Source organism: Hyperolius riggenbachi, chromosome 1 (assembly GCF_040937935.1).
Source record: "Hyperolius riggenbachi isolate aHypRig1 chromosome 1, aHypRig1.pri, whole genome shotgun sequence".
NCBI lineage: Eukaryota > Metazoa > Chordata > Amphibia > Anura > Hyperoliidae > Hyperolius > Hyperolius riggenbachi.
The window spans coordinates 247,332,226-247,344,359 of NC_090646.1; the positions used below are offsets into that span (position 1 = coordinate 247,332,226).

Below are 12,134 nucleotides of genomic sequence, written 5' to 3' on the forward strand. Positions count from 1 at the left end.
TTACATTTAGCAGTTATAATGGTTATTCTGTTGGAATGTATTCATTTGAAAGCGGAAACTGAGTACCTTTAGCTGTCCTGGTTTGGCAGAATACCCACAGTCTCTTACACTTTTTTTCTGGTATTGCCCTGTGCAGGCTGGTCGACAGCAAGACCAAGAAGTGCTCTCAACATTTTGCTGTCATAAGAGATGCTTAAACTAATGAAACGCAGTGGAAGCAGTCATCAGATCTTTGCAGTGTTGAATTTGCCAGGATTTTGGCATGAATGCTGATTAGTGCTAATTTTGGAGATGTGGGGAAGGCTGGGGAGAGGGAGAACACACCACAAGGGGTCCACATCCTCAGTCAGTTTACCAGCAGGGTAAAAGATAAAGATGCCTTTTATTGTCACTGTACAATACAATGAAATGTTGTTTGAAACAATCCTAGATGCCACAGACAAAGGAACAAAGAAATGACATTTAGCAAAAAAAAAAAAAAAAAAAAAAAAAATACACTATAAATATTGCATCCAGTTCTCAGCATATATATAGATATAGATATAGATATAGAGCAAAGTAGGAAGTACTTGTGAATTAGAAAAATGAGATTGATTCAGACACCACTGCGGCCAAAGAGATCAACTTGAAGTCACGAATACAGCACTGTCACTTTTAGTCAGTGGTAGTTAGAGGCAGAGGATCAGCAGGACAGCCAGGCAACTGGTATTGCTAAAAGGAAATAATATGACAGCCTCCATAGCCCTCTTGCTATAGTTTGAAGAGAGGCAGGCCGAGAGCCCGATATGGTGTAGTATGTTGATGTAATGGAATTTGATGAAAGAGAAGGTGATTATACTCACAAAGGTAGGTTGCCACCAAGGCCACCACTGGGCGAGCAGGCAGGGAGAATTTTGACCTGACCCCGCTCAGGTCTAAGAAGTCGCTCTCTGTAGATAGGAAAAAATGGGGATACACCCCTTCACCAAGGGTGGATTAGATGATTTTGTAACAAGATAACAGACGCCAGGTAGGGAAAAATTAATTGAAATCGTTAAAAAGGGGGAAATGGGTGGACTCACCTCCCTTCTGGAAGAAATGGCCGGACAACGGGCAAGTTACTTGCAGTTTAAAGTAACATTTATCAACTCCAAAGGTGCAACACGTTTCACGGGTAACAGTCCTTCTTCTTCAGGCAAACGGTTTTGGAGGGTACTAGGGGAGGGAAAAAAACAAAGGGAACACAGGGATTGACAGAGGAACGCTAATACCAAGCACCCAAAAGGTGCACCACAGATCTACAACAATATAATGTGCAATTTGACATATAGCAGCAAAATATGCATAAACAATGAATTAAAACAATTGTGGCCAGTCACATATATAAAGTGGCAGTGCGTTCAAACGGCATATAGCAGCCAATTATGCATATAGCAGTAAATTATGCAACAACAATACATAAAAAATAAATAAACAATGTGCAAATCACATATATAAAGTGACAGTGCGTACAGCCAAGTTATAAACGACATTAAACCATTCCTATTGAAGGTGACGCAACAGTGGGGCTTAAAGTGCAGGCTATTATAGGCAGACAAGGTTTTTCAATTAAACAAAGAGTGGAAGCAGTGTGTAATACAACTACCAGGCTGGGACTTGGATTTAAGAAGGTAGGAGGGTATTAGTGAGTAAAAAGTAATCTACTTACCACTGTCGGGTCAAGAGCTGGGTATAGCGCCTCTGTAGGGTGTGAAGCGCTCTGTCTCTGGTTTATAAAGGACAGAGCGCGCCAGGGGCAGGGGGCGGGAGCGACGTTCAAGTCACATATTAGTGACGTATAGGAAATGAGCGGTGTGACATTAACGTCGCACCGTGATGATCCTGCTGTGCACGTGATGCGGCCATAACGTCGCATAAACTGAATGTAATGTTGTAGTGTGCGCATGTGTACAATGAGACGCATATAGTGGGGGCTGAAAAGACCATTATTGTTGAGGGCTGGGGAAAGGGTATGTGGAGGTGGAATATGTAAAGTAAGTGGGCGGGTTGTGAGAACGATGTGGGATCTGGATGCAAGGAATATGTATGAAGTGAGAAACCGGGACGGGGAGTGGGGGAGAATGCCAGCATAGACAGGGGAACTGGGGTATGTTCATTTACCATAGTGCAAGGTTCCAAGAATTATAGGTGGCAATTAAAAACGGGAGGCTGCAGGGGTTATCTGGTGAAGTGTGAAATTTAAGTGTTAAACAAGAGAAATATGACATGGTTACATAAAAGTTGCACTTAGGAATGCACATAAATACATAGTATTTGAGATATGTAAAAAATTTGTTCATGCCGCAAAATACAAAATAATGGATCCAGAAAGGAATGGGTCTAGCAGCTCTAACTGAGGTTACTGGTTAGAGAGGAGGAAAACGCCCATATGTTAAAGATAAGAGTATGGATGAAAAATTATGCATAGTAGCAAAAATTTATGAGACATAAAAATAATATAAGAATAACTAGAATACATATAAAACCAATAGAATCATTAAAAGATAAAAACAAGCTAAGTCTAATGGGTAGAAATAAAAGAGAGGACCATTTTAAAAGTATTAAAAGTGTGATACAGTAAACTTTTTCTAATTGTTCATTTAGACCTTCGGGTGTTAGTGTTTTTAGAATTTTTGTATCCAGAACATTTCTTTATTCCTTAGGACCTCAAAAGCATTCAATGGTGGGATGGATTCGATAAGTGTGAATTTGAGTGTTTGTGGATTGCAGTTATGGGTGGAACCGAAATGACGGGAGACGATGTGGAGTGGGTAATTTTTCAATATATTGCGCTCAGGGCCGGAGCTACCATAGGAAAAAAATGGGTAATTGCTTCAGGGCCCCAGAGCCTGTAGGGGCCCCCAAGGTGTCCCTCCCCATCTTAACTGTTGCTCCCTAACTGTTGCAGGGACTCTGCAGAGTCAAGTTGGGAGGGTATTGGGGGAGGGTCAGCAGCCAGCACATGGGCCCAGGAGGGAAATTTGGCTGCAACAAAGGGCCTCTAATGGCGCTTTTTGGTCGGGGGATGTCTGTTGGGGGGCCCCCAGGCTAATTTTGCCCTAGGGCCCAATTGTTACTTGAACCGGCCCTGATTGCGCTTGTGTTGTCCTATTCTGTTTCGGACAAGTTGAGTGGTACGTCCCACGTATTGTAAGTTGCATGAACAGGAGATCATGCAAATTCTCTCTATACTAACTAGAAATAGAAAAAAGATGTATACGTGGCAAGTGTCACAGGACCTTTTTGTTACTTTCCCCACATAAAAAATGGTGGGCGGGACTAACCCGAATTGCAGCAATTTCAAAAAAGTTCAACATATATGGGTCAACAGTCACCTTAGTGTACAAAAGGTAAATAACTTTTATTGATATACAAAAAGGACACACATTTTCAAATAAATAAAATGAAAATGGGAAATCACAGGGGATTCAACGCTAAAATTGCATATGCAAAGCGGATTATAGCTATCAGAAACTGCTGCAAATGTCATATGGCAGTAACAAGATACATATATATGGAGATCAAATACACTCACATACCACATGCACTCCGCGCAATCATGCAGGTGCCATACTTATAAAAAACGGTGGGGGCCCCTTTAAGTGAAAAAGATATTAATCGCTGTATGCAGTAGGACCACTTAGTAGGACCATCAATTCCTGTTAAGTGGTTATGATTTTGCACCCTTATCTAGGTAATATCAAATCATGGTCTGTGCTGGATTTTTATATTTCACACTCTACTGATTTGTCTGTGAGCCAGATGCAGCAATCAAGAGCCACATCTGGGGTTGAGCCAAGTTGGGTCGAAGAGCTCAGAGAAGCACTTTTGCATAGATGACAACTGAAATTTCTTAACTTTTCCTGTACTACAAACCATGTCAGACTCTGTTCTTTCCTACTAATGTTCTATTTCTTAACTGTATTACACATACAATGAATTATCTCTAAGTTTTGTTTTTTTTCACTTCAGATTTTTTTTAACAGGGGGGTAAATGTGTCCCACAAAACCATTGCATGACATGCAACTCATGCTTACTGCAAGTGTGGGCTGGTACTTTCTGATTCCTGATCATTATGTACTGGCCCAGGCTCTTGAGAGTCCAGATTTATTTGGAACAGATTACTGATATGGTTTGGTAGTTATTAGCTGTTAAATGTGATGTTTAATGAAGTTTACACAATATTGTAATCTCAGCAAACCCAAACTGGCTTAAGGGTATGATGTCAATAAAAGAGCGATAACACAGAAAATATTGATTTACAGCTATGATTAAAGGCACATGAAGCCTGATAAGCATAACACGCCACAATAGTTGCAATGGGAAACTGGATACACATCTGTATTGTGGAATCCTTGTGCATTTTCCAGTATCACGAGTGTATTTGCCAAGTTCAGAGGTTTAAGCGTTTAAGGCTAAAGGTCATTTTTTTTTTTTTTTTTTTTTTTTTATACACATTTTTCCGCTGATACCTTTAGTACAGAGGACTGTGATGAAATACAGTCAGTGAATACTATCAGTAGAACTCATTCCAATAAGGTAATCAGTAAGAAGAGAAAAAAACTGACCTGATGAATGTGAATTCCTGACTTGGGTGTTCTCGGGTACAGCTCATGTTACTGACGTTTGTAAAGGGTGTGAATGTTATCAGTATCTAACTAGGGGCTTTGCCTATGTCTTTGCCTTTGTCTTCTCTTGCACTGCTACAGCACCAGGTTTAATGCCAGTACGGACATGGAGTCTGTATATTTCCCTTGGTTTATGTTGGTTTCTAATAAGTACCTTAGTTTTGTTTCACATCCTATGGACACCCTGGTAGGTTAATTAGTTTCCCAAAAACTGTTGCCAGACACTGGTAAGGGCATTAGTTCTTTTGAAAGATGTAATTGGTGCAGTGCCTTCTGCAAATCACTGCAAAAATGTAAAGCACAAGATGCATGTGTAAATGTACAAACATGGAACACTTAGAATTTTGTCATGATGTCCAATAACTTCAAGGATTGAAATGGGTGTATTCATCATCATGCTCTCATGGCCATAGCATTCAAAGACACTTGCACGTACCCTTTATTTATTAGCAGTGTGTTCACAGTACTCACTCCTACAGAATTGGAGCTAGCCATATTACACACATTTATGCAAACTGCTATTGGCCAGACCTTTACATTTTCAATGCATCACTTTAATTTCATTGCATTGAAACACAGTCCCTTACCATTTTTTGCTACACAGCATGCAGTCACATACACACTGCAATGTGTGAATAAATCCCTAAACCTGAATTACTGTTTGTATTTTAAACTCTGTTTTCTGTGTTTGTGGCTACACAGGCTTCTAAAAAATTCCATAAAACTAACATATTGTACAAAAACTGACATTGAGCAGTGTATTTACACTATATTGGTTACCGTATTTGAAAGACATCCTTTGTTTAAAGAGTGAACATGACCGTGGAGATCTCTATAAGGGCTGGTTCACACTTGCTTTAAAAACGTATCCGCAGCTACGTTTTTTGTCCTGGACGAAAAACTGAGCCACGGATACCAATGTTAAAAATAGGAACAGTAAACACTCAAGTTAAAAACGTATCCGCATGCGATCCACGGAATACGTTTTTTTAAACCCGGAACGCAGAGTCCAGACTTGCAGCATTTTTCACGGACCCGTATACACGTACGGGTAGTGAAAATCAATGGGGAAACGGGGCCTCCCTCTTCAATGACATTTTGGGACACTGGAAACGGATCAGTTTCCAGTGTCCCTTGGTGAAGGATGGGGCCGCCATGCTGGAGGGGGTAGCAGCCAGGACGGGGGGCTGCGGGAAAAGCGGCGGCCAGGGGTGTCACACCCCTTCTTTCCTTGCTCACCTGGGTGCCCCCCGTCCCCGCTCCCCCTCCAGCTCGCACATAATGTAATAAATTGTACCTAAGGATGTTCGGCGAGCCGGGCACTTCTGCCCACACCACTCGAGTCACTTCCTGCGATGCCGCCAACTGAAATACAGAGGGCGGCATTGCAGGAAGTGACGGCGAGTGGTGTAGGCGTAAAAGCCCAGCTAGCCGAACTTAGGTACAATTTATTACATTATGTGCGAGCTGGAGGGGGAGCGGGGACGGGGGGCACCCAGGTGAGCCAGAGGGGGGAGGCGACCCCCCCCTGGCCGCCGCTTTGCCCGCAGACCCCATTGTGGCTACTACCCCCTCTAGCAAAACAAAACAAAACACGCAAACTGATCCAGAACGTGTGCTGCAAAAACAGCAGCACGGATCCGTTTGCGTTCCGGTTTTTGAAAATCGGAGCCCGGACCGCGGATGCGTCCCGCACCCGGAGCTAGTGTGGCCCTAGCCTAACGCTTTGTAATTTTTCTACAGTTGGATAAGTCATGGAAAATGCACAGTAGTGAAACAGGGGAAATTTACTCAAACCAGCGCAAAGGAAATTGGAGTAAACTGACTCAAAAGAGGAGTACATTCCTAGATCAAAGATTCTCATTGGTCTTCTCTACTCTTGCACCCATTTTCCTTGCACTAGTTTTGATAAATGAGTGGTGTGTTGATGTGGAGGCACAGAGGCAGGGTGGGTGGTCACTTGTTTGACAGTGTTTAGAGGTCTGATATGCTTGATCGCTAAACAATGTTGATGGGCAGCTGAACACATCCTACTTCCCTGTAGCATGTGTATGGACCAGTGGCATAGCAATGGAGCTATGGGCCCCGGTGCAAGTTTTACATGGGGCCCCCCAAGCACTCTATACATAACAATTGATACAGCAAACCAAAACCTGCCAAGGACAACCACAGTGTCAGAGGTGCAAGAAGGAGATGGGGAACAGTTTGTTAATGATTACTACTGTTTTCAGCATCTATAGAAGTGATTATTACTAGCACAGGACCAATAGAAAGCTAATATTGTGCTTGAGGGTAGGCCCCTCGGGGCTCCTCTGCCCCAAGGGCCTCGATGCGGTCACTACCTCTGCAACCCCTATTGCTACACCACTGCTATGGACAATAGCAAGGCTACTATTTATAAGTAAAAAAGATATCATTAAAATAAAACATTCAACTCTAAAATATGGTGAAAAGTTGTTAATACACAACAGCTACTAACTGTTCTTGGGAAAATGTATAATAACTGTCTGTACTAGTTTTAAGCACGTTTTCTTTGATCAGTCAGTCCACTAGCTCGGCTGTTGATCCAATGAGTGATCTGTGCCCCTTGCCAGTCTGCAGCTTGCTGAATCTACTAAGAAAGCTGAAGCTAATGTTTGCCAACAGCACACATACCACTAGCACTTCTGGGTGGCCTGGGGTCATATGGCAGCAAGCCCCAGTTAGCACAGCTCATTTAGAAGCGTAGGGAGTACTACTACATATGCTGTCACTACTGACATATTTACACGATTCATGGAACACTTGTTAGCGAGGTTTCAAAGTTGAACATCATATTTGCATTGCATGAGATGGAGCTCACACTCTTGGATAGCTTTTCCTGTGATGGACTAAAATTTCAGTCCATTAAACAATTTAGCTCCTCTTACAGCTCTGCTTCCAGTTAAAATATAATAAGTAAGAGCCCCACTTGCTTATATGAAAAGATGGAGCGATTTACAATTTTTTGGCCTACAATAGCTCTACCCTAAAAATGTTTACATCTACAAAGAAAAAAAAACCGCATTTTAACTTGATTTTTAAATTACAGGGGGTCCCCTACTTACAGATTCCATTCTGGGAAGTTACATTTATTTGTAAGTTGTGGAATGTGTTATACTGGGTGAAATGTAGATATAGAATGTTCTTATGGATAACTCTGGATTTAAACATGTAGTATGAACAATGTTATTTTGTTGTTTTGAACGTGCGTTTAATGTGTTTGAAACAGTTTATACAATATTGTAATGTGTAACAACAAAATATGCAGTAACAAAAACAGTAATGTAATATTTGTACATGAAGACAACTTTGTACGTATAAAGCATTGTAACTTGAGGTGTTTGTTTCTAAGTAGTGGACTGTCTGTAGCTGCATCTGATGGACTGTTGTACAAAATAAATATTGGGGCCAAACCAAATAGAAAGCGAAAGGCTTGAAGATCCTAAGCCTCGTACACACGCTTGACTGAAGTCAGTTGAGGCAGCCGATAAAAACCGTCTCATCCGATAATCAGCCATGTGTACAGAGGTGCCTGATCCCCCAACCCACAGCATGCAAGCAATCCACCCGGCGGATCAACTCACCTCCAGCGACGGCTGATTCCTTTGTGTTTGTCACTCGCTTGCCACTTGATGTCACGCATACAGCGCTCAATTGACTTTTTGCATAGCAACACAAGGCACCTCCAGTTACACAGCTGATTCTCATCTGTGCAACTTGGCCCAGTGAGGTCACCCAAGGGGATCAGATCCTTATCCCCAACAGGTGACATCCATCAAAGGTGTGTATGCACCTTTAAAGAGGAACGTTAACCAAGGATTGAACTTGCCTCCTTTCCCACAGAATATCTTTTCTTTTTTTTCTAATAGATCATCAGGGGGGTCTGTATGGCTGATATTGTGGTGAATCCTCTGTCACAGTGTGATGTCATGACCATGGTCAAGACGGTTTGCTGTCTGTGAACCTCGTTGTGGGAAATAACATCTTTTTCCAACTGCCAAGCAAGCAATATCTCTCTCTGTGAATAGAACTCTCAGTAATGAATATTCTGTACAGATCACCTGACAAAACTAAAGGTGTCTCCCCCTGTGATAAATTTCAGAATGTAAATCAGGGAGAGGAAAGATTTTACAATGGGTAAACACCGACTAAGTACTCTATAAATTAATATTGTAATCAATAAGCATTTTTTTTTCATTATGTTATTTTCACTACAGTCACGCTTTAAAGGAAACCAGAGACAAGTTGAATTAAAAGTTTCATACATACCTGGGGCTTCCTCCAGCCCCATCTGCATGGATCGCTCCCATGCTGCCGTCCTCAGCCTTCTGCAGCTCTGGTACCGGGTCCCGTAACTTCAGTCAGTCGCGGCCAGTTTGAGTAAGCACTTGCTCAGACTAGCCGAAGTTACGGGACATGGTATTGGAGCTGTAGAAGACTGAGGGCGGTGGCGTGGGAGCGAGCGGATGGGGCTGGAGGAAGCCCCAGGTATGTATATAACTTTCAATTTAACTCTTCTCTGGTACACTTTAAGTCCTGTCCTTTTATCAGTGAAATACAATAGTAATGAGCAGGAAAACATTTTAATGGACTGCAGCCTGATCACATTTTCTCCAAGCACAGACAGAATGCGAGGTCTGCAGGAGATACCCACTTATAGATTGTCAGACCATGTGACAACTACTGAATGTCTGTTGCACTTTAAAAATAATTTGAAAGACACCTTTAGTTTCCATGAATGTAGGAGAGTCTTTGTGTAAGGATACAAAAAAAGGAAATAATGCAGCTTGTTTGCACCAAAAACAAAATACATTTGTGGAAATTAAAGGACAACAGAGGCGAGAGGGATATGGAGGCTGCCATATGTATTTCATTTTAAGCAATAATAGTAGCCAGGCAAGCCTGCTGATCCTCTGCCTCTCAGGCCCTATTTACACTTGTTTTTGTTGAGCTGCATCTCATTTTCCAAATGAGATGCAACGCAACTTAGCACAACGCATTAAGTGTACATAATAAGGTTACATTATGTGTACTTTTAGCAATAGACCCTGTACAAGCAAGCCACAGATCACGTATTTATGACATTATTGGCAGATATGACTAGATTCGCTGCATGCTTGTTTCTGGTGTTATTCAGACACTACTGTAGCCAAATAGATCAGCAGGACTGCCTAGTATTGTTCAAATGGAAATACATATGCCAGCCTCCATATTCTTCTCTTTAAGGACCTTCTGGATTTGAGCATGACAGCTGTAGACAGAGAAACATAGAAGCCTGGGAAAAGAGAACACTGATGCAAATAGAAGTGCATCAAGTACACAAGGTACATAATGGCTTTTGGTTGCAATAGGAGCCTTTTCCACTGGTGCATTCCGATTTTTTTTTTTTTTTTTTTTTTTTTTTTTTTTTTTAAAAACGCAAATGCATGTCTGTGTGATTATGATGCATTTTGCGTTTCAATGTAAAGTATAGGAATGCATGACAAACACTTTGCATTTTGTATTGATTCAACCACTAGTATCTATTCTCAAAAATCAAGACAACACTTGCCAATCAAAAAAACACAAACACATGAAAAACGGATAAAAAACGCACATCAACATTGGTCAAGTTTTGTGTTTTGCAGTAGAAAAGGACCCCGTGCAACTGTAGTTCCTGACTCATCCACTGAACTGATTCGGTTCAGTGTGATGAGTCGGATCACTCGACTCCTAGGAAAGAACCGGCTCAAATGAACCAATCGCTCATAAACCGGACATCACTACTATACGTATTCTAACCTGTTTATTTAAATCCTGGTTTTATAGTATTAAGTGTATTATCAATTTTTGTTCTGTCTCAATGTTGATGCATTTTTTTTTTTTTTTTTTACTGTAGTCATTATAAAAATAAACCATGCCAAGCTACAAGCTGACCTACTTCGACTTCAAGGGGAGAGGCGAGATTATGCGTTACATATTTGCCTACACAAACACACCGTATGAAGACATCAGGATTCAATTCAGTGAATGGCCCGCTCATAAAGCTTGTAAGTACAAACTATGTATGCACTACTATGCACATGTATTTGGTAGAGTTCCTTTATTAGGGACTAAAATGCTTTTATTAGGGACTAGTGTGCTTCATTTTAGTTGCTGCCATGACTTGAACCCAGGTGCAATATCATTGGTATGATTATGGATAGCTTTTATACTTTTATATTCAGTTATCACTGGAGTATTTTAATTTGTGTAAAACCAAGTAATTCATTCACTTAAGCTAACATGGCTCAAGGGTGTCTCATAACTCAAAAATCACTTTAACTTCATATTTTTATATAAAAATAAAAAAATGGTAAAATTGATTTAAAAAATAAAGATATGAAAAAAAGGGAGGGGGATCACTTGTGTGCTGAGCTGTATGGCCCTGCAGCGAGGCCTTAAAGCTGCATTGGCCTAAATCAGCCTGTCACTGGGTGGGTGTGTGTGTGTGTGTGTGTGTGTGTGTCTACTGTTATACACTGGTTAAAAAGAAAATAATCATACTTTTTTTTTTTTTTTTTTGCTGAAAAGGCAGCTTTAAAGTTCATATTTGATGTAGATGACATTTGTATAGCAGACTTCTACTGAAAGACTATGCAGGCTTTCCTGGTTGTCATGGTAATCTACATGGTAATCTGCAACCTTTAACCACTTGAGGACCCACCCTTTACCCCAGTGGCGTAGCTATGGAGCTCGGGGCCCCGGTGCGAGTTTTACATTGGGCTTCCCCAAGCACTCTATACGTAACAATTGATACGGCGCACCAAAACCTGCCAAGGTCATCTACAGTATTAGAGGTACAAGAAGGGGATGGGGAACAGTTTGTTAATGATTACTACCATTCAAAGCATCTATAGAAGTGATTATTTCCACCTCAGGACCAATAAACAGCTTATACTTTGGTTTAGTAAGGGCCCCATGGGGCCCCTCTGGCCCAAGGGCCCCGATGCGGTCGCTACCTCTGCAACCCCTATTGCTACGCCCCTGCTTTACCCCCCCTTAAGGACCAGCGTTGAATTCTGTGATCTGTGCTGGGTGGGCTCTACAGCCCCCAGCACAGATCAAACACCAGGCAGAGAGATCAGATCACCCCCCTTTTTTCCCCACTAGGGGGATGATGTGCTGGGGGGGTCCTATCTCTCCTGCCTGCGTGTGGCTGGCGGGGGGGGGGGCACCTCAAAGCCCCCCTCCGCAGCGAAATTCCGCTTCCCCCTCTCCTACCTGGCCCCCTGGTGATCGGGGCTGCACAGGACGCTATCTGTCCTGTGCAGCCTGTGACAGGACGTCCCCTGTCACATGGCGGCGATCCCCGGCCGCTGATTGGCCGGGGATCGCCGATCTGCCTTACGGCGCTGCTGCGCAGCAACGCCGTACAATGTAAACAAAGCGGATTATTTCCGCTTGTGTTTATATTTAGCCTGCGAGCTGCGATCGGCGGCCCGCAG

The 12,134-nt window shown here is 42.2% G+C and overlaps 1 protein-coding gene across 2 annotated transcripts in view; it reads left to right on the top strand.

Annotated features, from left to right (window-relative positions):
- HPGDS (hematopoietic prostaglandin D synthase) overlaps positions 1-12,134 on the top strand; it is a 93,202-nt gene that overhangs the window by 8,597 nt on the left and 72,471 nt on the right. The window contains exons 1-2 of one of the 2 annotated variants that reach the window (XM_068270934.1): positions 9,895-9,992; positions 10,547-10,697. In XM_068270934.1, the coding sequence (XP_068127035.1) occupies positions 10,565-10,697 (133 nt within the window). In that variant the 5' untranslated portion in view covers positions 9,895-9,992; positions 10,547-10,564. Of the gene's footprint in view, positions 1-9,894; positions 9,993-10,546; positions 10,698-12,134 lie in introns of those variants that run through there. The other variant, XM_068270927.1, reaches the window with a different exon arrangement.